This window comes from Sus scrofa, chromosome 1, assembly GCF_000003025.6.
Source record: "Sus scrofa isolate TJ Tabasco breed Duroc chromosome 1, Sscrofa11.1, whole genome shotgun sequence".
In the NCBI taxonomy this organism is placed as follows: domain Eukaryota; kingdom Metazoa; phylum Chordata; class Mammalia; order Artiodactyla; family Suidae; genus Sus; species Sus scrofa.
The window spans coordinates 251,888,824-251,915,322 of record NC_010443.5 but is presented as its reverse complement, the minus strand read 5'-3'; the positions used below and the strand labels follow the sequence as shown (position 1 = coordinate 251,915,322).

General features: G+C 41.2%; 1 protein-coding gene across 6 annotated transcripts in view; it reads left to right on the top strand.

Moving 5' to 3' along the window:
• LPAR1 (lysophosphatidic acid receptor 1) overlaps window positions 1–26,499 on the top strand; it is a 168,246-nt gene that overhangs the window by 64,506 nt on the left and 77,241 nt on the right. For all 6 annotated transcript variants that reach the window (XM_021069121.1, XM_021069292.1, XM_021069049.1 and 3 more), the window contains 1 exon segment: window positions 6,461–6,618. In XM_021069121.1, the coding sequence (XP_020924780.1) occupies window positions 6,574–6,618 (45 nt within the window). In that variant the 5' untranslated portion in view covers window positions 6,461–6,573.

Sequence of the window (26,499 nt, the reverse complement as noted above, 5' to 3'; positions counted from 1 at the left end):
GTTCATCCAGGTTTGAGATTGAAAGTTTTTTTCCTGTTTGATTTCTGCCAGATTGTAGAACTCTCTGAAAAAGGATACACAAATTTCAAATCTGAAATATTTTCCTACTTGACCTCAATGGCTCTATTTATGTAACATTTTGAGGATAAATTTTATCCATTTCTGGTTTGAGCATTGATGACTTCTTTCCTCTTTTAGTACTTTTTGTTCATCTGTTCTATTTGGGGATGGGCACTTTGACATTTTTACCTATGTAGGTCCCACCCTGAGCTCTGGTTTATCTTCTGTTTCACTAATACCATTTTCTGCTGTTTTCTACCTTATCAACTACCTTCATTCAAGTTTATAAATCATTAAGTCTTTTGTTAAGGCTGACTCATTTCTGATCTTGTATCTTTCTAAAGTTACCTAGTATACCTATGTATAAATAGGTATACCTATTTCTTAAGTAAATATTTGCTCTGATTCTAGAGTCTTCCCTTCTCTTGAGCCTCATAATAGTTTCCATTTGCCTGGTAGATTTGGATTTGTCTTAGAAGAAGGTATGCATACTCAGTATCAGGTATTGCCCTGTATTCTCTCAAGAGGCTGAAATAAGTCACTGTTTGACTAAAGTCCAGATGAAGGAAAAAGGTTGAGTTTAGAGTAGAAAAATTTGCCCATTAGAAATTCATCTTCTTATGAGGCCTAGGGAAGCAGCCAGCTTCAGCTCCAGAAGTAATCAAAGGGAACATTGGCCTCAGAACCAGCTCCTTTTTTTCCAGGCATTTGGTGTGACACTCAGTAATTAGCAAGATCATTGTCACTTGGCATGGTTGCCCATATCAGAAGCCAGCTGGTAGTGTTTTTCCCCCACATATTTTCTGGGCTAGTCATTATGGCCACATGTAAATTAGAAGTAAATACAGCCAGAGATTACTTGCTTGGTTGGAGCCAGGAACCCCTTCTAAGGACTTGAGTATATTTTAAATGTACCCTAATGCTCTCTGGCTTGGTTCGCTGCAGCTCTTGTCCCTCTGAACAAGGAGTATCATTGCGAGTCTATTGGGGCCCCGTGTAATTGCAGTTTTCTATGAAGGGAAAGTTGAGCCTTAAATGTTCTCCAACCTCCCATATTGATTCTTTCCAGTATATGTTTCTGGAACTTCCCACAATAGCTGGTATCCCTCTGTGGTGCCTATGGTTGGTTCAGGATATTTCCCATTCTTATATTCATTGGTTATTTCTCTAGGAATCTAGTGCAGACGCGTGAGCCTATGTAGCTTTTTTACTTGTAAATTGTATTGTATATATCCATTTTGAACTATATGGAGGGATGCTACGGTAATTCATACCCAGTGCCTGTAAGGAAATGGGTGAAGGGGCAAGTAAATAAGCGACAAATCTCATGTTCTGCAGGTTCCTGTCACGGCTCCGTGGAAACGAATCTGACTAGTATCCATGAAGATGCAGGTTCGATTCCTGGCCTCGCTCAGTGGGTCAAGGATCCGGCGTTGCCATGAACTGTGGTGTAGGTTGCAGACTTGACTCAGATCCCACCTTGCTGTGGCTCTGGCATAGGCTGGTGGCTACAGCTCTGATTCGATCCCTAGCCTGGGAACCTCCATGTGCTGCAGGTGTGGCTCTAAAAAGACAAAAAAAAAAAAGTAGTTCTGTGGTTTTGAGAAGAGTGATAGAGAGTAGAAGGCATGCCTATAATGGAGAATGGGGATAACTAGGGAGGAGGAGAAGGGGGAATAGTAATGGCAAGGGACACCTGGGGTTAACGGGGCCAACTCACACTGCCTTGTGGATTCCTCCAGCTGGAGCTCAAGCCAAAGGAGCAGAGAGTTAGGTTGAGGGCAGGTTCAAAGAACCGCAGGACAGGTATCTAAGTACTTGGAAGATTTCAGAGAGGGATGGGTTTTTTTAAAAAAAATTTTGTGCAAGTCTGTAGTTGATGGGGCTCAGGGAAAGCTGGAGACAAGTATGTCAAAATAATCCAGCTTACTTGGCGAAAGACTGAATGGCATCCTTTCTTAGCATGTTGTCTTTTTTGTCATCAAGTCTGTTCCTCCATGATTTGTACAGTTTTGTAAATAGGTTGGGAAGTAAATAGGTTTCATATGTAACTTTAAGACATTACTACTCTTTGAGGTAGCCTATTTATTTTCAGAGTTAGGTAACTATATCCCATCTTTCGTGAATCTTCGAGTATTACACACTGTTATCTCAGAAGTAAAGAGGTCTTCATCTGGAAAAAAAGAAAGGTTTTCATGAAAGCCTCAAAACTTGATTTGTCTCAAAGGCAGTTCATTTTCTGTCTTAATTTTCTTCTTCAAAATATGAAACTAACAATCTCTGTTATCTACTGTGTAGTTTGGGGATATGTCACATAAGTCAGAACACATCATTAAAGTTTAGGGATCATCATTTAGGGACACATCATCAAAGTTTTATATGGATGAGAGCAGCCCATGGTCCCCTATTTTACGGTTTGGGGAAATAGTTACCCTGCATGGCATCTGACTTGCATCCTGCTTCCTTCAGAACTTTCTGACTTTTTTTTTTTTTTTTTTTTTTTTTTTCCTTTTAGGGCCTCACCCACAGCATATGGAGGTTCCCAAGCTAAGGGGCCAATTGGAGCTACAGCTACCGGCCTACACCACAGCTACAGCAACTCAGAATCCAAGCTGCGTCTGTGACCTACACCATAGCTCACGGCAATGCCAGATCCTTAACCCGCTGAGCGAGGCCAGGGGTGGAACCCGAGTCCTCATGGATACTAGGCAGATTCTCTTCTGCTGAGCCATGATGGGAACTCCCCTGACATTTTTGCTGTAAAAAAACTCCAAGCATTTTCTCTCCCTTAATTTACATTCACTTTGAGGGTTTGGCTATGGAAGGCCCTGGAGTGGGTCTTGGTTCAGGTCTTAGGCCCATCATTTCCTGGCCATGTGACTGGGCGTGATGCATAACCTTTCAAAGTCTTGGGTTTCTCATCTATTAAATGAGTTACTGCCCAAACTGTATGTGAAACGACTGGGCCAGCATCAGCATCCGGTAGGTATCTGTTAAATTCCATCTCCCGCCCTCTCCCCTTTGCTGTCAACAGTGATGCCATGTGGCATATTTGTCATACTCCTTCCCCATCTGAGTGGCCACTCTTTTGGGCAATGCCATGTACTCTGAATATTGAATACATTTTAAGGTTATGTTGCTTCATGACTTAGCTGGGCAGAAAGAAGATTGGACCTGCACACACAGTGTGAGTCTTCAAGAATAGAATCTCACTTGCCTGCATCTTTTGGTTTTTGGTTATCATGCTATTAATATATTCATCTATCCATCCTACACATGAAAGGACAAGATGATGTGAATTGTAAATATGTGGAAAAAGGAAAAAGAGAGGACTGGGGGGTCACACAAAGTGATGCCAGGAGTAAGTGGCGTACAAAGCAGGGCACTGTGGGGCCCTGTAATTTCCCAGGGTAGCCCCGGCTGCCTGGCAGCCATCCTGAGAGAAGAAAGGCACTCTGTGTATTTATGCCTTTCTCCTGGGCTGTTATCTAAACTTGGGGTGATAAACAGCAGCTCTTTTCCCTCCTAAAACTGGGACCAAAGAGAACATCACGGTCATCTCAGGGTAGCTATGGAATTTTGTGTGGAATATTAGAACAGATTGGCTTGAACGCTTTACTTCTTATTTATCAGTAAAAATAATTGCTTTAGGAATTCCCAGGTGGCTCGGTGGGTTATGGATCCAGCATTGTCATTGCTGTGGCTCCGGTTGCTGCTGTGGCACTGGTTCAATTTGTGGACCAGGAAATTCTGTGCGCCAGGGGTGCAGCCAGAAAAAAAGCCACTCCAACAGAAAGTGAGAGGTAGAAATCAGGAAGCTGCCACGGTTCTAAAAAACTGAAACCGAACGTGATTGCACTGGGAAGGATGATAACACGAAGACAGGAGAAAAGTCAAAATGTAAGGTTCATAGACATTGCTGCCAAATCTAGATTGTTTCTTAGGAAACAGTTCTTTTGAGGTTGTCTGACGTGCCCAGCATCATCCAACTACTGGAGAATAGTGCCAGAAGATTTGGCGAAGACTTGGGTTAAATATCCAACTCCACCCTTACTTACTGCTCAAGACTTGATCTTGTGATCCTGGTTCATAGCTTGTACTATTATGAAGCGTATCATTTCCCAATAGTTTAAAAGTGTTCCAGCATCATCTTGCATGCTGGTGAAGCTAGAAAGTATATTTACAGACAGAAGCTCCTTGTAGGCAGCTCATTTTTATTCATCATGCCCTTACTTCACTTAGAAGTCCCATAAATATCTTTTGAGTAAAACGGTGGTATTAGGTGGTATGGAAACAACCCAAAAATGAATTTCTTTTTTTTTTTTTTCCAGGGCCACACTACGGTATATGGAAGTTCCCAGGCTAGGGTCGAATCAGAGCTGCAGCTGCCAGCCTACACCACAGCCACAGCAACACCAGATTCGAGTCGTGTCTGCGACCTACACCACAGCTCATGGCGACGCATGATCCTTAACCCACTGATCGAGGCCAGGGATCGAACCCGCAACTTCATGGTTCCTAGTCAGATTCATTTCCGCTGCGCCATGACAGGAACTCCAAATTTTCTTAAATGAAAATATTTTCTTTAGTTTTGAAAATATTTTCTTAAGTACTTTTTTAAATTAAAATATAGTTGACTTACAATGTTGTGCCAATTTCTGCTGTATAGCAACGTGACTCAGTCCTATATACATTCTTTTTGTTAAAATATTCCTTTCCATCATAGTCTATCCTGAGAGACTGGATGTAGTTCTCTGTGCTATACAGTAGGACTTTATTGTCCATCCATTCAAAATGGAATAGCTTGCGTCTGTTAACCCCAAACTCTCAGTCCACCCTGCGCCTTCCCCCTCGGCAACCATACGTCTGTTCTCCATGTCTGTGGGTCTGTTCCCATTTTGTAGACAGATTCATTTGTGCCATATTTTAGATTCCACACATAAATGATACCATGTGGTATTTGTCTTTCTCTTTCTGACTTCACTTGGTATGAGAATCTCTAGCTGCATCCATGTTGCTGCAAATGGCATATTTTGTTCCTTTTATGGCTGAGTAATAATCCACTGTATAAATGTACCACATCCATTCATCTGTCAATGTCTTGGCTATTGTGAATGGTGCTACAGTGAACATAGGTATGCATGTATCTTTTTGAATCATAGCTTTGTCCGGATATATGCCCAGGAGTGGGATTGCTGGATCATATGGTAGTTGTATATTTTCTTAAATTTTTTAAATGAAAAAATTCTTGGAGTTCCCGTTATGGCGCAGTGGTTAACGAATCCGACTAGGAACCATAAGGTTGCGGGTTCAATCCCTTTCCTTGCTCAGTGGGTTAAGGATCCGGCGTTGCCGTGAGCTCTGGTGTAGGCCGACAGCTACAGCTCTGATTCTACCCCTAGCCTGGGAACCTCCATATGCCGTGACTGCAGCCCTGAAAAGACTAAATAAATAAATAAATAAATAAATAAAAATAAAATAAAAAATGAAAAAATTCTCCTGTCTGGACTAGATTGCAATGTGGAAATGATTACATCAGTATTTTGATGGAACTTAGGCCATGCTTTACTGCAAGGAAGTTATCATACTTGTGAGTTATTCTTAATACACATTTTAATAGTGGAAGTTTTGGTTATACTTTGTGCTTATCCAGCATCCTCTCCCTAACGATGTTGAGGGGAGTTGAGAGACATCCTTCCTCATACACACACTGACACGTGAGGAAGTCTGATTTTCAAAGCCTCTCTTCCTGCCCAGTCCAGATACTTGACTACTTCTTGTGACCAACTCTGATAGCCTTGGGGCAGTGTCTTGCCTTTCTTTAATTCTGCAAGTGGTCCCAGGTTCCCTAAGGAAACGGACACATGGAACCCATTTCCTTATGCCTTTTGGGGGACTGGGAATGTTTGATGCTCTAGGGCTGGTTCTGCCTTTGACGAAGAGTCTGCTTCTGTCATCGCTCTTTTCCAGTTCTCAGTTTTTTCATCTGCTGATGGGCAGGGCTGAACTGGGTGCTCTCCAAGAGACTGGATGCTAGCAGTCTCCTTGCCTTTTGTCTATAAACTGTCAGCTCTTAATTGGGAGCCCCTCACTTTATGACTTAGTGACAGGATGGCCTTTCCCCCCTGCCTACACTCCCCATCTTCACAGTTTGAAATCACCTGCCCAGAACATCTAGCTAGCATGCCGAGTGGGATTCAGACTTAGGAAGATCCAGCCACATAATGTGGTACAGGACTCCTGGTGTTGGGGCGTTAGCGGCTCTCTCCCAGCTTCCACTTTTCACTAAGTGGGTAGTTGGCATTTGGTATGGGGGATTTTCACTTCCTGTGGCCAGCGGTACTTCCCTCCCAAGTGCTCATCCTCTCAGGCTAAACGTGGGTTTGCCATCCTTTTCCAGGTACAGTTGCCCCTAGCATGACTGCGATCTGATCAGCAACCACCAGAACCTGACTCCTGTGTCCGGCGCCTTAGTCCTGGGGCCTGGTCACTGCCCATCACTCCGGACCTGCCATGGCTGCTGCTTTCACGTCCATGCCTGTCATTTCACAGCCCCAGGTATGTGATTCAGGACCAGCATAGGTTTGGGCTTGTCATTGTATTGTTGAATATTTCAGTTGAGTTTCGGAAAGTGTGTTGGATTCTGGAGGTCATGTGTCTACAGAATGATCATTTGGTGGGGATTTGGGTAGGGGAGTTTTTGTGAAGGGGGTGCTTTTGGTTCTCAGTGCCTGGGATGTCTGGCTGCCCCTGTAGGCCCCAAACTTCCCATCAAGACAGCCAATAGTGTATATGTGTGAGTGGGTTGCTTTGCTGTACAGCAGAAATGGACACAATATGGTAAATCAACTATAATTAAACAAAAGTACTGTTAAAAAAATGGAGTCTTTCATGTAAAAAAAAAAAAAAAAAAAAAGACAGCCAGTAGCAAATCCTGCTATTTTCCCTCCTTTGGCTTTTTTAGGGCTTATCTCAGAACAGATCTAATCTTCCAGCAAGTTTTCTGAATATTGTCTTGATGTCCTCCTCTTATAATGATGATTATTTTCCCTGGATATGTTTGAGTAACTTTGAGGAGAAAAATGCAATTCTAGAAACTTCTGAGCAGCGGTAACATGAGTTCCTCTTTCTGTCCAGGGAAGAACAGTAACATAGCAGGAGCACTGTTCTGTCTGTTTTACAATCTGACCTCTTCAAGTATTAACAGACTCTTGAGTTTCAGCAGGCTCCATGGTACCCTGGGGAAGCAGACTTTGGAGTTCTTAGGGCTGCGTTCACATCTCAGCTGCTGGCTCAGGGGCCTTAGTCATGTTTACCTTGCTCGGTTTCCATTTCTTAGGTCATCGTACCTCCCAGCCTGGTTATAGGGATTGAACGAGGGTCTCTATGCGAAGCACTCAGTAGGTGTTCAACAAGTATGGTCTCCCATTTGCTCTTCCTTTAGCATCTTCTCTTCCTTAGAGTGTGACCTCCTGTGTCCTTGATGAGAATTGTTTTAGGCCAAGTTGGAAGGAAAAAGTACACCTTTGAGAAAAAGCCACAGTTGAAATTTGAATCTTTGTGTTGTGAAATGTTGTTCCATGCTTTTTTTCCCACTGCATCATAATTTGCGGGATACTAAAGTGTGTGTGTGTGTGTATTGTATATAAGTTTTATGTGGTATGGGAGCCTTCATAAGGAAATGGCTATCTGAAGTAACAGACCTATGATTTTGATGCTGGTTTTGTTTTTAAAATTGAAGTATAGTTGTTTTTCCAAGTTGCGTTATTATCAAGGGTACAGCAAAGTGATTTAGTTATGCATATGTGTATTTGTGTGTATATATACATATATTCTTTTTCAGATTCTTTTCCATTATAGTCTATTTGGAGATACTGAATATAGTTCCCTGTGTTCTACAGTAGGTCCTGGTTGTATGTCTTTCAGGTAGGGGTATGTATATGGGTGTGTGTGTTAAGAAGGGGAGGAAGGGAAAGGAAGGAGAGGGAGAAAGGGGCATTTCTACTTTTATTTACTAGAAATGCTTTTCTTCTCTAAAAGACCTTGGCATTTATCATATGGATGCGGTCCTTGCTGCTTCCTAACACTGTAAAGTTTTTAGCCTCATTTTTCAGGCTGTTTAGTGTTCTCATCATCATATGTATTGTTCTTCTCTGGTAAATGGATCATTGCCTTTTCACCACTTCATTTACTTTGGGTGTTTGGTTTCCATTCCCCTCAATATTGTTCTTGGTGCCCGAGAGACATGGTGAAGGGGTAAAAAGATTTAGTGCCGGTTACCTGAGGTCACCATTTCAAAGTCTGCTGCAAGTCCCCTGCTAAGACTAGTCTTGGCGTTTTATGGGGGTAAGTTAGGCCCTAATACAGGTTTTCTGGACATTTCAGCAGCCCAACCTCACACTCTCATTGGTCGGCATTTCCAACAGCATCATCTTTTTTTTTTTTTTTTTGTCTTTTTTTTGGTTTTTTTTTTTTGTTTTGTTTTGTTTTTGTTGTTGTTGTTGCTATTTCTTGGGCCGCTCCCGCAGCATATGGAGGTTCCCAGGCTAGGGAATCGGAGCTGTAGCCACCGGCCTACGCCAGAGCCACAGCAACGCAGGATCCGAGCCGCGTCTGCAACCTACACCACAGCTCACGGCAACGCCGGATCGTTAACCCACTGAGCAAGGGCAGGGACCAAACCCGCAACCTCATGGTTCCTAGTCGGATTCGTTAACTACTGCGCCACGACGGGAACTCCCCCAACAGCATCATCTTATCTACACATCTTCCCTCTTACCCAAGCTACTCTCAGCCGTGATTAATATAAACACTTTTAAATGACTCATTTAATGAAAATGTTTAGCACCGCCCTAGGTAGAAAGAGGTCATATTTAATATAAACTCTTGGGGAAATGTGTACTCTTATAAGTTCTGTGTGAGAAAGTAAATTACAGTCATTCTGGAGAGTAACTTGAAAGTATCTATTAAAATTAAATATAGAACTACCATATGATCCAACACTCCCACTCCTGGGCATATATCCAGAGAAAACCACAATTCATAAAGATACATGTACCCCAGTGTTCATTGCAGCACCATTTACAATAACCAAGACATGAAAATAGCCTCCGCGTACATCTACAGAGGATTGCGTAAAGACAATGTGGTGCATATATACAATGGAATATTACTCAGGCATAAAAAAAATAATGTCATTTGCAGCGACAAGAATGGACCTAAAGATTTTCATATCGAGTGAAGGAAGTCAGACAGACAAATATCATGTGATAACACTTATATGTGGAATCTAATAAAAATGATACAAAAGAACTTATTTAAAAAACAGAAACAAACTTACAGATTTCACAAGCAACCTTATAGTTGCCATAGGTGAAACTGTGGCGGAGGGGAGGGAATAACACATACACCCTAGTGTATAAAATAGGTGGTTAATGAGAGCCTACTGTATAACACAGAAAAGTTGCCTCAATAGTTCGTAATAACTTCCATGGGAAAAAAAGAATGGCTATGTTTATATGTATGACTGATTCACTTTGCTATACACCTGGGACTAATACAACACTGTAAATCAGCTCTACACTAATAAAATAAAATTTAAAAAAATTTGTGTACCTTTGTACATACGCTGTTCCCATCTTGGTACCTATGTTAGAAAAGCATGAGCCCAAGGAGATGTACGGGAAGATATTCATTGAAGGCCAAGAAGTCCAAAACTTGATAATATTCAATAGTAGAAGGACTTTAATAAAGTCAGTTACGTTGATATGATTTAAATATTATTCAGTAGTTAAATGATGGATGTCCGTCTATCTCAACACAGCTCTGTCTCCTCTAGGTGTCCAGTAGAGGGGGAGAAAAAGCAAGATTCAGACTAATACTTACAGGAAGATGTCATTAAAACTGTAAAACGGGACCATGTGTTTTTAGGGATAAGCGTTAATGTAAATGCGTAGTGAAAGGTCTGGAACGTATACTGTCAGTGGGAGTGATGTTGCCCCCAGCAGGGCAAAAGTTGGATCTTGGAAGATGAAAAAAATCGCTCCAGAGCCTAACCCTGCCTGATGAAATCCTGTTCCTTAGTATTTAATTTCTCATGAGGGAGAATTCAAAGTTAATCAACATTTTTTCCTTGAGAGTCACCAATAGTTAAAAAAAAAAAAGTAAAAAAACATGGGTTTAGAAGGATGTACAGGACTCTCCAGTCACACTACCTGGGTTCAAATTCTGGCTCTAACAGTTACTAACTGAGCCTGTGGGGGAGGGTGGGAGAAGGTATTCCTTCTCTCAGTGCCTCAATTCCCTCATCTGCCAAATGAGCATCATCATAATAAAACCAACTTCATAAGGTGGTTTTAAGGTTGAAATGGGATCATGTGTGTAAAAAACTTAGTATCTGACATATTGCTCAAGACATTGCTGTGTTGTTCAGCAAGCACAGTGGCAGGCCTGGGGATGCAAGAATCCGTAAAATAAAGAAGGTTTTTACCCTGTCAGAGTTTAGAAGTGTGGTGGGAAATACCAGAATAAGGAAACAAAAAATTACAATACTGGGTGACAAATGCTATGATATAGAAAGTACAGGTGTCCAGGGTTTAAGTGGAACGCTGGAAAAGAGGATCAGAGAAGGCTTCTCAAAGGAAGACTGCCAGGTTGGGAACTTAGGAATGAGTACGAATTATACCAGTAAGGGGGAAAACATAGCCTGTGTAGGTTTCAGGTCTCCCAAGGTGAGCGAGTACACAGCATTTGGATGTTAGTTGAGGGGTAGCTGGAGTAGAGTGGGGTGTGAGTTTGTCAACAGTGATGTCTAGAGCCAGCTCTCCCAGCTCACAAGATCTTATTGTTCAACTTTCTCGTGAGCCCACTGACTACATGCTTGTAGCTTGAAATCAGCCAGCGTGGAGTATTTACACCACGGAAATTGGCAAACACAGGCCCTCATTCCTAAGAGCCCATTGTTAAATATTTATCAGCCTCCTTCTGGCTGTAGAGGAGGTCGGTGAATGGGTTACAAGGTTGTAGATGATTTTGCAGGGCCTCGTGGGCCACGTTAAAAGTATTTAACATTACCCTCAAAGAAGCCTGCATAGCTCTGGGTTCAAACCTTGACGTTTGACAGTTTTGTTGAACTGATTCATGAATGAATCTTGATCAAGGAAGTGAATGCCTTCTTTTTTTTTTTTTTTTTTTTTTTCCCTCATCAGATGATGGGAACAGGAGTAGTCTCTGATGTTAGAGGAACTCAAGTCCTCTCGGAAGGAGTCAGCTATGAGCTGGGCTGTGGGGGGGGGGGCGTCACAGAGAGAGGCAGCTTACTTTTCTGGGAGATGTGGATCATTGGGTCACCTGGTTCCCAGGATCCTCTTGTCAATGAGGAGCCTCCTGATTATTTGTCCACGCTTCACATGTGATTTGTGCAGTTAGATTTTAATCCACGGCTGATTTGCTCTTGCCCCCAAGCCTGTACTCATGTATTCTCTCCTATTATCAAGGGTCCTCCCCCCCCCCCCCCCCCCCCCCCGCCCCGTTCAGAGAAGGTAAAAGTAATTCAAATACAGCATCTCCTTAGGCAAAGCATAATAAGCAGCTCGCTCAATCAGTTTAGCCTGGTATTGTCTGGCACATCAACTTGCATTCTTTTAGGGTGAATTCAGGGACGTGGGCAAAGATAAGCCCACATTCAAGTGTGAAAGGCCTGACAATCCTTTCCTAAGGCAAAAACAACAATTAAAAAAAAAAAAAGCTTTTGGTTTTGTTTGTTACTCTATTCATTTGGTAACAAAGAGCATTTTTCTAAGCAAGGCTGCCTAATACTAGACATAAACTAATTAATATGAACCAAATAGCTGGTGATTGTTTCCAGCAATAATAGGGAAGAAAGCCTTCATTGTCACTCCTGCTGGAATTGCTGTTTAGTCACTGAAAGATATGCCTTGTGCTTTGAAGTGGGGCGAGTTTGTATTCCCTGCTTTGCTCCTGCCCAGACTGTAAGACGGATTTTTGTTTGCTCAGGCAGAGAGAGCGAGCACCTTGTTCTTCTGAAGCCAGCTGAATTCCAAGGAGAAACTGGGCTTGCAGCCGCAGGAAGACTGTGTTTGTAGCTGCTGTGTAGTTGTGCTGGTCCATATAGAACACCCAGAGGAAGCTCCGGAGATGTCTGCAGACAGGACCTTGCTCATCATTAAGTTAAACTGATGTGCTCTTACCCTCAGGGATGGGAGGATGGAGAGGATGGAGGTAGACTAGGTCACCAAAGAACTTGCCACTTTTTTTTTTTTTTTTTTTTTTGGCCACCTTGCAGCATGTGGAAGTTCCCATGCCAGGGATCAGACCTGCACCACAGCAGCGATCTGAGCCACTGCAGTGATAGCACCAGATCCTTAACCCACTATGCCACGAGAAAACTCCAAAAAATTGCCACTCTTCGGGGCTGCTTTCTGTTTTTCAAACTCTTTTGCACGACTTCAAGGGTGGTTCACCCAGTTACTGTGGGTAGAATCTGGATTAAAAGCTTTCTTTTCCTTTTGAATGGGTCACTGGTTCAATCCATGAATGGGTGGTTTGGCCTCTCTCAAACCCAGGGCTGGTATTGGAGACCAGAAAAGTTGTCTGAGAATTTCTAAGGAATTTGGATCTCACACCTGCCATTCCACTAAGGAAGGAATCTGCCATCTGTGTTTTACAAGGTATTTCATTCTGCCTCGTTTGCTGAGTGGCTATCTTGGTTTTAAGCCAAGGAAATGAATGTATTTTGATCTCATCAAGTGATTTCCTGTAGTTTTCATTAAAGACATGAGGTAAGATCCTCAGTGTCTTAATTAATTAATAGATTTGTTCCCCTAATTCTTACCCAGTGTTCTGACTAACAAGTAGGTCTCTACTTTGTGTCTGTTGGAAGACAGGTGTTTTTGAGCCTCATTACTAATAGGTTTTTTTAATTCCATCATATTTCCAAAATCTATGTTTTTAAAACCTCTAAGTTTTTATTTCTGATATTAGAGAGTGGATACTTATGGATTAAAGTAGTTGAATTCCATGTTCAATGGGTTGTGTTTCTTGAGATTGAAAGACTTCTTTTTTTTTTTTCTCTTAACTTTGTATTATGCAGTTTGCAAACATTCACAAACATCAAGAGAATATAAAGAATGCCATTGTAGCCAATCAGCTAGATTCAGCAGTAATTAACATTTGTCCATACTTGATCACTTTCTCGCATTTTGAGGGGAATGAAATAAAACAAATCCTTGGCATCCTGTCATTTTATCTTAGTCCTCATGCCTCCGTGTGGATCTCGAAGGAAGAATTCACTTGTGTCACCACAGTACCATTCTCATATGTCACAAAATTGGAAACAACTCTTTGGTATCATTTTCTGCTCATCCATATTCAGAGTTTCCAGTTGCTTTTCTCAAGTGATTTTTGCAGTTGGTTTGTTAAGTGTTATGTTTTTAAAACTTTGATTAGATCAATTTATTTTTTTGCCTGAAACTATTCAGTGACTTTTTTTTTTTTTTTTTTTTTGCCTTTTAGAGCTGCACTCACAGCATATGGAGGTTCCCAGACTAGGGGTCAAATCGGAGCTGTAACTGCCAGCCTGTGCCACGGCCACAGCAACGCAGGATCTGAGCCGCGTCTGCAACCTACACCACAGCTCACGGCAACGCCGGATCCTTAACCCTCTGAGTGAGGCCAGGGATCGAACTTGCATCCTCATGGATCCTAGATGGATTTGTTAGCCACTGAGCCATGAAGGGAGCTCCCTTCAGTGACTTTTTAAGGTTTATAAAGGGAGTTGTTACAGTTGTTAAAATCGTCAGTCCCCAAAATAAGGAATCGTGTCTGTGTTGACTGTACTTTCTTTTGGACTAAAGTGTGAGCAGTTAATTGCAGTATGAAGTATGTTTCTAAGGTCACCCAATGAGGACATGATGTGGTCTGGCTTTGCCGCACATGTAACTGAGAAAAGAGAATGAATGATCTTAGATCCAGGTGACTTTTGGTTCAAATCTCGGTTTAATGGAGTTCCCGTCGTGGCGCAGTGGTTAACGAATCCGACTAGGAACCATGAGGTTGCGGGTTCGATCCCTGCCCTTGCTCAGTGGGTTAACGATCCGGCATTGCCGTGAGCTGTGGTGTAGGTTGCAGACGCAGCTCGGATCCTGCGTTGCTGTGGCTCTGGTGTAGGCTGGCGGCTACAGCTCTGATTCGACCCCTAGCCTGGGAACTTCCATATGCCATGGGAGCGGCCCAAGAAAATGGGAAAAAGACAAAAAAAAAAAAAAAGCAAATCTCGGTTTAAATCCCGTAGCTAGGGGATCGTTCAGTATAGGTATCTCTCCAGCTAATTTTTTTTTTTAAATCTCTAGAATTCAGTAGTACTCACTGTGTTCACAGATTTAAATGGTGAAATATCTGTTAAGTGCTTTATACAGTATCCATCTCTTAATAGATCCCCGACATATGTTAGCTCCTTCCTTTTCCCTCATAATTATTCTTGGAGTTTCTGTACAGGGAGAAAGTGATTACCTCTGCATATGGGCTGTGTATATGACGAGCTTATGTTGCATGCCAGAAGGTCCATCAGAAGAAAGCCAAGTTAGATAAACACTCTACAGAAAACTCCAATGTATTGCCAGGAATAAATGCATGTGGAGATAAACATTGAGATTTCTGACTTACTCCATCGTGAACCATGTTTCTATTAGAAGTTAAATTTGTTCTCATATTGCAGTGTGAATTCATCTATGCCCCCTTCTGTGTTTATAAACTCGGAGCTTGAGAGGATATCTTATTTCAGAATCTGAGGGCACATTTTGAATTTTCTGTTCATAAGACGAAATTGTACTGGGCTACCTACGGTAAACTACAAATGAGACCTTTCACGTTTGTTTCTTTTTCTTTCTGATACATCCTTTCTAATTGGTTTAGTGTTTAATGATTAATGGTGCTAACTCTTTATCCTTCAAAGGGATGTGGCTTCCTCCCTCTTACTGCCCATTAGGGTTCTCCTCGCCTGTTTTCCTCTTGTCATGCTTAGATTCTCCAGCTATTTTTCTTTGAACTTTAGTTGCTGCTTTTCCATAAATAAATGCTAAGGTGGGATGATGTCCTGCACTTTTTACCAGCTGAGGAAATGATAATCATAGGGTCTAGGAGATTTATGTCTTTAGAGGACACAATGCTGTCATTTCAAAAAAAAAAAAAAATCAGGAGTTCCGATTGTGGCTCAGTGGTTAACAAACCTGACTAGTATCTGTGAGGACATGGGTTTGACCTCTGGCCTCGCTCAGTAGGTAAAGGATCTGGTGTTGCCAGAAGCAGCTTGGATCCTGCTTTGCTGTGGCTGTGGTGTAGGCCAGCAGCTACAGCTCTGATTTGACTCCTAGTCTGGGAACCTTTATATGCTGAGGGTACAGCCCTAAAAAGACAAAAGACAAAAAAAAAAAAAAAAAAAAAAATCAGCCTTCGTTTGCTGCGTGATGATACAGCCCTTTGGTAATTGCGTGGCATCCCTTAAAGAACTGCCTATAAGATAGACTTATTACATGTTGTAAATGCTTATTCCATGTAGTAAATGATTATCCTAGGCAGGCTCAGGCTGGGCAAGAAGTAATAGTGGGTTGTTATCTGCTCCTGAGCATCAGATAAAATGTTTAGGAAAGAGCCATGGAGGAGATGAATTCCTGAAAGGTGAGCTATTAAGCAACTTTCAGAGATCCAGATAGCTTTTGGGAGCTAGAGCTCCTGTCCCGTAGGCAGAGGTACCCCTTCTGGGTGTGGGTGTTGGTAAACTAGAAGATAACTGCTTTTAAAAGTATTTGCACCTTGGAGTTCCTGTCATGGCGCAGTGGTTAACGAATCCGTCTAGGAACCATGAGGTTGCGGGTTTGGTCCCTGCCCTTGCTCAGTGGGTTAACGATCTGGCGTTGCCGTGAGCTGTGGTGTAGGTTGCAGACGCGGCTTGGATCCCGTGTTGCTGTGGCTCTGGCGTAGACTGGCGGCTACAGCTCCGATTCGACCCCTAGCCTGGGAACCTCCATATGCCATGGGAGTGGCCCAAAGAAATAGCAAAAAGACAAAAAAGACAAAAAAAAAAAAGTATTTGCACCTAGATGAACTGCCACCAGCCAGCGCAGGGAGGTTTGAAACCTTAGTTTAGGCCTGCAAGGAAGAACCATTCATCTGGATTCATGTTTGGGTCCCAACTCTAAGGGATTTGCATCTCCTAGAACCCTGTTTAGCTAACCCTAATTGTGGTTGATCAGGTGACCGAAGTCACCTGGCAAAACCAGTGGAGGGGAGGGCCCAGGAAGTAGCCGAGGCCTCTGCCCTGTTTTCAGGGCTTACGTCTGACATGCTGGTTTGTACATGGGGGTCCAGTGGGTCTTCAGCACTCAGCAGTCACCGTCAGACATGCGTAGATGCATCTCCGAGTGACAAGTCAGGATGGAGAGACTGAGCTGCTGGCGAGGTCCCTGTCTCCTTCAGGACTACCTTGGAAAAGTAGGACAACACAACCTGCAGCTAGAAATTCAGCTCTGTCTCAGTGGAGAAAGAAAAGGTAGAAAGAACAAGATGGTGAATGATAGGGAACTTGGTGAGGTTGTAGTCCTAGGTACAGCAAGATATTTAATTCAAATGATATATCAGGAATATATGCTTATAAGAACATTTTTTGCATGATTTTTTTCCTCAAACTTATTCAGGTTTCATCAAATATTTAAAGTATTGAATGCTGCCTGTTTTTGGTTGCACATCATTTTGCTTTCCTCCAAGCTGGTCACAGAGAAAGCATAGACAAGCTGTTTGTAAGAAGAGAAGAATACAGTAAGTATAAGATGTAGAATACACCGGCGTTCCCGTTGTGGTGCAATGGTTAATGAATCTGACTAGGAACCATGAGGTTGTGAGTTCGATCCCTGCCCTTGCTCAGTGGGTTAAGGATCCGGCGTTGCCGTGAGCTGTGGTGTGGGTCGCAGACGTGGCTTGGATCCCGCACTGCTGTGGCTCTGGTGTAGGTTGGCGGCTACAGCTCCAATTGGACCCCTAGCCTGGGAACCCTCCATATGCCTCGGGAGCAGCCCTAGAAAAGGCAAAAAGACAAAAAGAAAAAAAAAAAAGTGTAGAATACACCAAACACTTACAGCAGAGGTATACAAATCTATTTTTAAAAAATCGAACACCTGAAACTAATACAATGATATATCAGTTATATTCTCAATTTTTAAAAACTCTTAAGTGAGAAAATTACCCCAAGTTGCTATATAGAAGTGTGTTATAAGTATCAAGTACTTAAGAATAACTCTAATAATAGAACTGGTGTAAGAACTCTGAGATTATTTATAAAACCTTATTAATAGACGTTAAAGAAGTCTTAAAGAAATACCATGTCAACATATTGTAAGATTTCATTGATTTCATGTCACTTCTCTTAAAACATATCTCTAAATCAAATGCAATCACAATCAAAATTCCAGAAAATTGTTTTGAAACTGCCACCCTGATTCTAACATTTATATAAAAATGCAAAAGGTCAAACCTAGCCAATATAATCTTAAAGAAGATGATCTAGGTGGAAAAAATTGATCTTCCAAATAACAGAATTGTTGTAAAGTTATAATTAAAAAGTCACTGTGAAAGGGATAAACCATTGGAAGAAATAGAGTGTAAACACCAATCCAGGGAATTGCCATTATGGCTCAGAGGGTTAAGAACCTGGACTAGGATCCATGAGGATGCAGGTTCCATCCCTGGAGTTCCATCACTCAGTGGGCTAAAGGATCTGGCATTGCCATGAGCTGTGGTGTAGGTTGCACATGAGACTTGGATCCCAAATAGCCATGGCTGTGGCATTGGCTGGCAGCTGCAGTCCTGATTCGACTGCTAGCCTGGGAACTTCCATGTGCCGTAGGTGTGGCCTAAAAAAAAAAAATTAATTAATTAAAATAAAATTTCAAAAACAAAAGAAAACAACAACAGAAAACACCTATCCACACATACCATTGTAAGGAAATTAATTTGAAACAAAATAAACATATTCTGCTGTTAGTCTATGGGGGGAAAATGCAAATAGAAGTGTTTTGTTTTGTTTTTTTTTTTTAATTTTCTTCATACGAGGAATTATTTGTCTTGTTTTGATCTCTGATTTCAAGAAGGTTGCATTTTAGGTGTGGTGTTTGGTTTATAAAGGTTTAAGCCCTCTGGGTTACTTAAAAATTTCAGGAGAAATAGATGTTACAGAAACTGAATAATAACTCAGTCCTTAAGAGAAGGTGGTGTTTATCTCATTTTACAGATGAGGAAACTAACTCCTGAGAGTGTTAAATAGTGTTGAAGTCATATTAGTAAACAAAATAACTGGAATTTGAACCCAGCTCTCACTGATTGTGTGGTCTAAGCTCTCAGGCTCTATCAATCTGTAACGTTATCTCGTTATATCAGACCTTTTGCCGTCTGCTGGGAAATTGAAATGTTAAATGATGCATCATTGTGCATTTCAGGTTTTATCTGTTAATCATTCTTTGGCCCTGGTGGAGCCTAGCGATAGTGCTTCCTACTCCTCCTCACCTTCCTTCTCCTCTCTGCTCTAGTGACAACGGAACCCACTTGCTTGGACTCAGACTGATTAAGGCGTTTTTTTTTTTTTTTTTTTTTTTTTTTTTTTTTTTTTTTTTTTTTGCTTTTTAGGGCTGCACCTACGGCATATAGAGGTTGCCAGGCTAGGGGTGGAATCAGAGCTCCAGCTGCTGGCCTATGCCACAGCCACTGCATTGCAAGATCTGATCCACGTCTGTGGGTGGCCTAGAGCACAGCTCATGGCAACGCGGGATCATAAACCCACTGAGTGAGGACAGGGATCGAACCCACAACCTCATGGTTACCAGTCGGATTTGTTTCCCCTGTGCCAGTGGGAATGGAACTCCGGTGTTTGTTTTTTAAATATGTTAAGCATACAGAGAAGTGTAGAGAGTACTATAGTACAATAGAATATTGATTATACCCAGCTTTGTAAAATTTTAACATTTTGATGCAATTGTTTCAAAACCTTTTGAGTGAAGGTGGGCCAAAAGTATAGACGTCCAGTTACAAAAAAAAAAAAAAAAATTGCTGGGGATGTAATGTGTAGCACAGTGAATATAGTTATTAATACTTATATTGCATATTTGAAAGTTGCTAAGAGAGCAGAGCTTAAGTTTTCATCACAGGCAAAAATATTCTGTCATTATGTGTGGTGGTGGATGTTACCTAAACTTCTTATGGGGATCATCTCACAATATATACAAATATTGAATTAGGATGTTGTACACCTGAGACTAATATAAAGTTATATGTCAAATATGGCTCAATAAGAAAATATTTCGGGCTTTAATAAATAAAACAAGTCATTACAGATCAAGTTGAGTCTCTTGTAGTCCTTTACAGTTCTATTAACCTCCCTCTGGGCTCAGACCACATGTTGATATTTGTCATTTCCCAAATGTATTTGTGAATATATACGTATATTGAGACAGTGTTTAAGTAATATATAGTATATTTCAGTAAATTTTTAACATGTCTAAGAATGACGGATTGCTTTAGTCATCACCATACATAAAGCTCTAGTACGAGCATTTTGACTGCATTATAGTATACCCTTCTGGTTATTTTGTAATGTATCCATTCTCCAGTTGCTTCTGATATTTTGATATAAAAAAGGGGCAATGAATATTCCTATATACATCTCCTTAGACTCATGCGAGAGTTTTTCTAGGGTTAGAATCTCTCAATCATGTATATATGTCCAATTTAAGTGGTTTTTGCCAAACTGTCTTTCAAAGCTGTTGTACTAAATTTTATTTCCACCGTAACTGTGCGGCAGTCTTCGCCAACTCTTGATATTTTCAGACTCCTTGAGTTCTGCCCCCTGATGCAGTGATTAATTGGATCTGACTCCAGTTTGTACTTGACTTTCTCTGATCTCCTGTAAGGGTGATTGTCTTTTCATCCGATGGTTGGCCATTAAGGCTTCCTCTCCTGTGAATTGCCTGTCCCCATCTTTGCCTACTCTGCTATTGGATTGTTTTGCTTTTTGCTTTTGATTTGTAAGCTTTTTTTGTGTGCATTGCTAATAAACATTTTACAATTCTTCAGCTTTTCACTGATGGGAAAGTCTTTTGTGGCACAGGAGTCTTGAATTTTTTAATGTTGTCAATGTTTTTGTCTTGGTTAGAAAAATCCTCTTTTCATAAATTATAAATGTATTCTTTATTTCCTTTTTACAGGCCTTTATATCACCTGAAATTGATTTCTGTGTATGTTATGTCATAGTCAATTTGTTTTTTCATATAGATGAACAGTTACACTATTTACCCCATTGGTGGGTAAACCCATGTGTTTTTTTGTTTGTTTGTTTGTTTGTTTGTCTTTCTGCCTTTTCTAGGGCCACTCCTGTGGCATATGGAGGTTCCCAGGCTAGGGATCAAATCAGAGCCGCGTCTGCAACCTACACCACAGCTCACAGCAATGCCGGATCCACAACCCACTGAGCAAGGCCAGGGATCGAACCCGCAACCTCATGGTTTCTAGTTGGATTCATTAACCACTGTGCCACGACAAGAACTCCCCATGTCTTTTTATATCAAGTTATCATGGAAGTGTGTGTTTCTGGTTATTGGCTATTCATGTTTTTCTGTGCCCATATCATGTCTTACTGCTATCAATTTAAAATAAAATATGCATTCTTTAGGGCATCTGGTTCTTTGTTTTCTAAGTTGGATGCTCTGGTTCTTGTGTACTTCTGTAGCAATGTTCAGGGAGCCTGTTAAGCTTCATGAAAAACCCTTTTGTGGTTTTCATTTTATTGCATTGAATGTATATATTAATTTTGGGAAAATTGACATCTTAATATCTTTTTCTGCCCCTGAAGTATTATGTCTTCAGTTATTTAGGTTTCCTTGTAAGCTTTTGAATCTTTAGACATCTTCCTAGATACCTTAGACCTTTTGTGGTCGGAAATATGCTTGTTTTTGAAATCATAATTTAAAATTTGTTTCCAGAGTTTCTGTAGGAACACAGTTGGCTCATATCACTTGATATTTAACCCAGCGAATTTGCTAAACACTGTTAGTACAGTTTATTTATAAAGTACCTTGTATTTTATATGTAACTGATTAATTGTTTGTGAAAAACAATAGGTTTTTCTGTTCCAATTCTTGCTATATTTGGCTGTGATCAGCTGTACATGGTAAAATCAGCTGGTGATCAAATCAGCTTTGTTTTGTTTCTGTCTTTGAAGGGGAAATACTTTCATCAAATATGACAGTTGCCATACATATCATATACCTTTTACCAAGTTAGAGAAGTTTCCTTCTAATCCGAGATTGTCATATTATCCTGAAAGGGTATTTAAGTTTACCAAACACATGTTCCCATGTCTCGTGAGATGATCCTTGGCCTTTTTTCTTTTCTTGAACATTTTTGTGTGGTGAATTCTATTACGAGATTTTTAACTTATAATGTCAACTTTGCACTCTGGAATAAACCCTATTTATTTTTTGGCCACATATGCAAAGTTCCTGGGCCAGGGATTGAATCTGAACTGCGGCTGCGACCTTAGCCATAGCTGTGGCAACACTGGATGCTTAACCCATTGCACCTGGGCTGGGGATCAAACTTGCTTCTCAGCAGCAACCTGAGCAGGGGCAGAGACAAGGCTGGATGCTTTAACAACCCACCCTGCCCCATAGCGGGAACTCCTGGAATAAACTCTATTTAGTTACACCTCCTCCTCTTTCTCCCCCATATATCTAAAAATAGATATATATTTTATGTAGAAACCCTCATTTATATTCTTAAATAATACTGGTTGATAATTTATTTCACTCCTAATCTCCTTTTTGTTTTTATAACATGGGTATCCTGGTTTCATACAAAGATAACCAAATAGGAGTTCCTGTCGTGGCACAGTGGTAATAAACCTGACTAGTGTCCATAAGGACACGGGTTCAATCCCTGGCCTTGCTCAGTGGTTAAGGGTCCAGCATTGCTGTGAGCTGTGGTGTAGGTCACAGATGCAGGCGGCTTGGATCCGGCGTTGCTGTGGCTGTGGCGAAGGCCGGCATCTTCAGCTCTGATTCAACCCCTAGCCTGGGAACTTCCATATGTCACAGGTACAGCCCCAAAAAGCAAAACAAAAACAAAACAAAAAGAAACCAAGATAAGCAAATAAACTGAGACTATAAAATCAAAAGAGTAATATCAAGTAATTTTAGGTAGGTTTCAAAACAGATGGAAGTAAAATATCGAACCATAGTAAGATGAGAGCAGAGGCATTGGAGTGAAAGCTTACCAAGGGAAGAGGATTGCCTTCAGACTTCAAGTCAAGTTTGCATGTTAAAATCTTAAAAATAGGAGTTCCTGTCGTGGCTCAGTGGAAATGAACACGATTAGTTAGGAACCACTGAGGTTGCGGGTTTGATCCCTGACTTTGCTCAGTGGGTTAAGGATCCAGCGTTGCGGTGAGCTATGGTGTAGGTCCAAGACGCAGCTCGGATCCCGCATTGCTGTGGCTGTGGTGTAGGCCAGAGGCTACAGCTCCAATTAGGCCCTTAGCCTGGGGACCTCCTTATGCTGTGGGTGCAGCCCTAAACAGACAAAAAGACACATACACACACAATCTTAAAAATAAGCCTTAAAGAATAGACTTAGAAATGTAACTGAAACCGGTAAAGGTGGAAAGGGAGAATGCAAAATCTCAACCAGTTCAGGTTTGTCTTTAGTCTGACATTTTTGGGTCCAGTCCTCTGTGGACTCTTCTGCCGATTCTCACACATGGTATCCTTCCTGTGTGTTTTTATTGTTTGCGATGATGAATTCCCCTTCAGTGGGGCTGATCTGAGAGAATCCTGCGTGGCTGAATTGGAGAGGTTTGATGCTCGGTAGTGCCAGGCCCTTGGACGGGAGGGGGTGGAGATATCACAGGCCAAGGACTGTGGTTTGTGTTGACTTCTCTTTCTGTGGGTTCTCAGACTCCGTCTAACTTCACATCCCCTCGGTGCATGATTTACAGGCTTGGAGTCTTGATTTCTCTCCCCCACCCCTTTTTTGTTGCCACCCTGTGGCAAATGGAGTTCCTGGGCCAGGGACCAGATCCCAGCTGCAGTTGTGACCTACACTCCAGCTGTGGCAGCGTCAGATCCTTAAAGTCACGGTGTTAAAGGATTGAACCCGTGTCCCGGCAATGCAGAGACGCTGCCAGTCCCATTGTGCCACAGCAGGAACTTTGGGGGCTTGATTTCTGATGGAAACCTTTTTATTTATTTGTTTCCCAATCTGGAGCCTAAGCTAAAACAGACAGACTTCCTTGTTTTCTTCGGAGCAGTTGGGTAGCTTCCATTTTTCAGGAAATGATGTGGGGATCCTCCAGATTCCGAGCTTCAGGACTGGGTCTTCGTCCTAAGTCACTGTCCCAGTCAAGGCCAAGGACTCATCTTCTTTTTCCCTGAAATATTTAATGCCCATATTAATTATGGACATATTTAATGACCATAATCTTGACAGTCTGCCGCCAGAGCAGCCTGTCACCCTAGTTTGTTGTTCCCTTTTAGCTCAGCAGCGCATCTAAAACACTACTTGTATTTTTCTCCAGCGTGTCTTAGTGTTTTTAGCGTTTTATTTTTTTCTCCCATTTCTTCTTGGGACTGACTCAAAATTCTCTTTGGAAATCGAGCAAAGATGATGTCACTCACTCTGCCTGTTACGAGGGACTATAATAGATACAAAGCATTTTCGTTGATTTAGTTTATGTTCCATAGTGTCTTTTTTACGTGTATATACTCTATTCATGTACAGTGTTTCTTTATAGAAGCAGCATTTTATGTACTTTTTCAGATAAACTTAAAAAAATCTAGAAGCTGTATATTCTTCGGCTACTTTGAGGATTCTTTTCTTTTCTTTTCTTTTTTTTTGCTTTTATTAGGGCCACAATGACGCATATGGAAGTTCCCAGGCTAGAGGTCGAATAGGATCTGCTGCAGCTGCTGGCCTACACCACAGCCACAGCAACGTAGGATTCCAACTGAGTCTGAGACCTACATCACAGCTCATGGCAATGACGGATCCTTAACCCACCGGGGATCAAACCTGTATCCTCATGGATGTTGAGTTCATAACCTGCTGAACCACAGTGGGAACTCCTGGGGAGTCTAACTTTAAAATATTTTTAGTTTGTCTCAACATTGTTCTGTGGCCTCTTTTTTGGTTCTACTGGCAAATCATTCCTTTTTTAAAAATTGTTTCTAATTTGAGGCTCTAAAAGTGCGAGAACTATTTTTCTTGTTAATAGAGACTTAATGGCGTTTCATAAATTCTGCGCTGTCTTTTTTTTTTTGTGTGTGTGGTAGATTTTTCAAAGTAAAGAGAATTTAATGCAGGCAAAATTTGGATAAATTGGGTATGTAAATGAAGAAGAATTGAGAATCTGTTTGAGCAATGTAATGCAATCAGTTAAACCAGACTAGCAAAGGTAGAAAGCTCGATGGCTAAAGGAAAGGTGGGAAGCAGTCGGGTAGCCAGAATCTAGATGCCAGGCCACATCACCCAACTGCCCAGCGGGATTTGAGCCACGAGGGAGTTGCAGCTTCTTCTGTAGGCTATGAGGCAGAGCAAGAAAGAGAAATTACCTCTTATCCTCCAATTCTTTTCCAACATTCCTGTTGCAGAACTAGTCAAAACCCAGCAGTCAAAGGAGATTGAAAAAAAATATTTTCCTAAAATACCAAGCAAAGCAGAATGAAGCAGAAAAAGGGAGCAACACACAAATGAAAGGCACACTTGTCCGCATACATCTATGCCTTCACATTTTCCAGCTATAAATCCAGTTACTCAATAGCTTTAATGAATGGGGAATGTACAACTCTGATGTCTCAAAAAACCAAAGATTTCTAGGATACAAATTTTCTTCTTTAATATCAATATTAGTGATATTGATAGTGCTAAAGTAATGTTACTGTATTATTGTAACTGAATAATTACTTATTACTTTTAAGGAAAAGCATGAAGTCCAACTACAAAGCTCTTCATGACCAGTATCTTGATGTTTTCTCTTTGTTATTTCCTCTCTTATTTGTTAGCTATGATCCTGTCTTTAATAGCTGGATTTTAAGGGTCTTTTCTTCAAGATATGTGATGGTACCGTTGTACCTGTTTCTCCCGTGTTTCCCTCTCTTCTAAGGAATTTCCTCATCTTAAAACATTTCAGGATGAATTTTTTGAAAACAGGAGCTAAGGGAGAGGGAGGTTCCATGGCTGGAGTAGAATCTGGGAAAGGGCAGGGAGATGCCAGAGGAGCCTTAAACACTTAACACTTAAACACTTCCTCAGAGCCGGCCTTCCAGATCCAGACTAAGAAGGGAAAACCTAGGCCATCTTCCACAATTCTCAGTGAGACTGAGAGTCATGGAGGCCCTCTGTTCAGAAACTGAAGCCTACTTGCTGTGCTCAGCAGAATGTGGCCCCAGAGATGACTAATGATGATGTCATTGATGCAGAATACGAGCTGCCTTCTCCTGACAGATCTAACTCCCTGGGCTTCCAATGCAAGCATGTTAAAACCCCACCTCCTTCTCTCCCTGGACTTGTTCTGATTTAAGAGGCATTTTGCTTGTGTTTAACAAATGAAAATTGTGCATGGAATATTTGGTTTTCGAATAGTGGTACACATAGCTTAAAAGGAGAAGAGACTTGTGGCTGCCTGATGGGAGGGGGAGGGAGTGGGAGGGATCGGGAGCTTGGGCTTATCAGACACAACTTAGAATAGATTTACAGGGAGATCCTGCTGAGTAGCATTGAGAACTATGTCTAGATACTCATATTGCAACAGAATAAAGGGTGGGGGAAAAATGTAATTGTAATGTATACATCTAAGGATAACCTGACCCCCTTGCTGTACAGTGGGAAAAAAAAAAAAAAAAAGGCTCACCAGTGGAGACAGTTTTCAAGAGGGAGGCTACAAGAAAAGTAAGGATTTATTATGTTCCATAGAATAATTTTAAATATGGAATATTTTCCTTATAAGCATTTATTCACCAAAGCTACCTGAAAGACAGTCATATTTTATTTTTAATTTTGTTATAAAATAATCAAGTTTGAAATTGTTATATAAACATGTCAATTAATCCAGAAAAGTTGAAAGCTGTGTTTGGGATCATTTGTGTCTTAAGTGATGCAGGTGTTAGGTGGAAAACACTTAAGTAAATATTAATAATATTTAACATACCTAATCTTTCTCAGCTTTCCGGCACTCTTGTATATAAAAGGTGGTAAATTTCCTACCTTTTTTCCCCCTACTATTTCTCTTAGATTTCTGTTTATCTGTCTTCTCAATGTACAAATTTATCAATCTAGGTCAATGACTATGGTCTTACTTGGGCAACAGGATGAATTATGATTATTATTGTT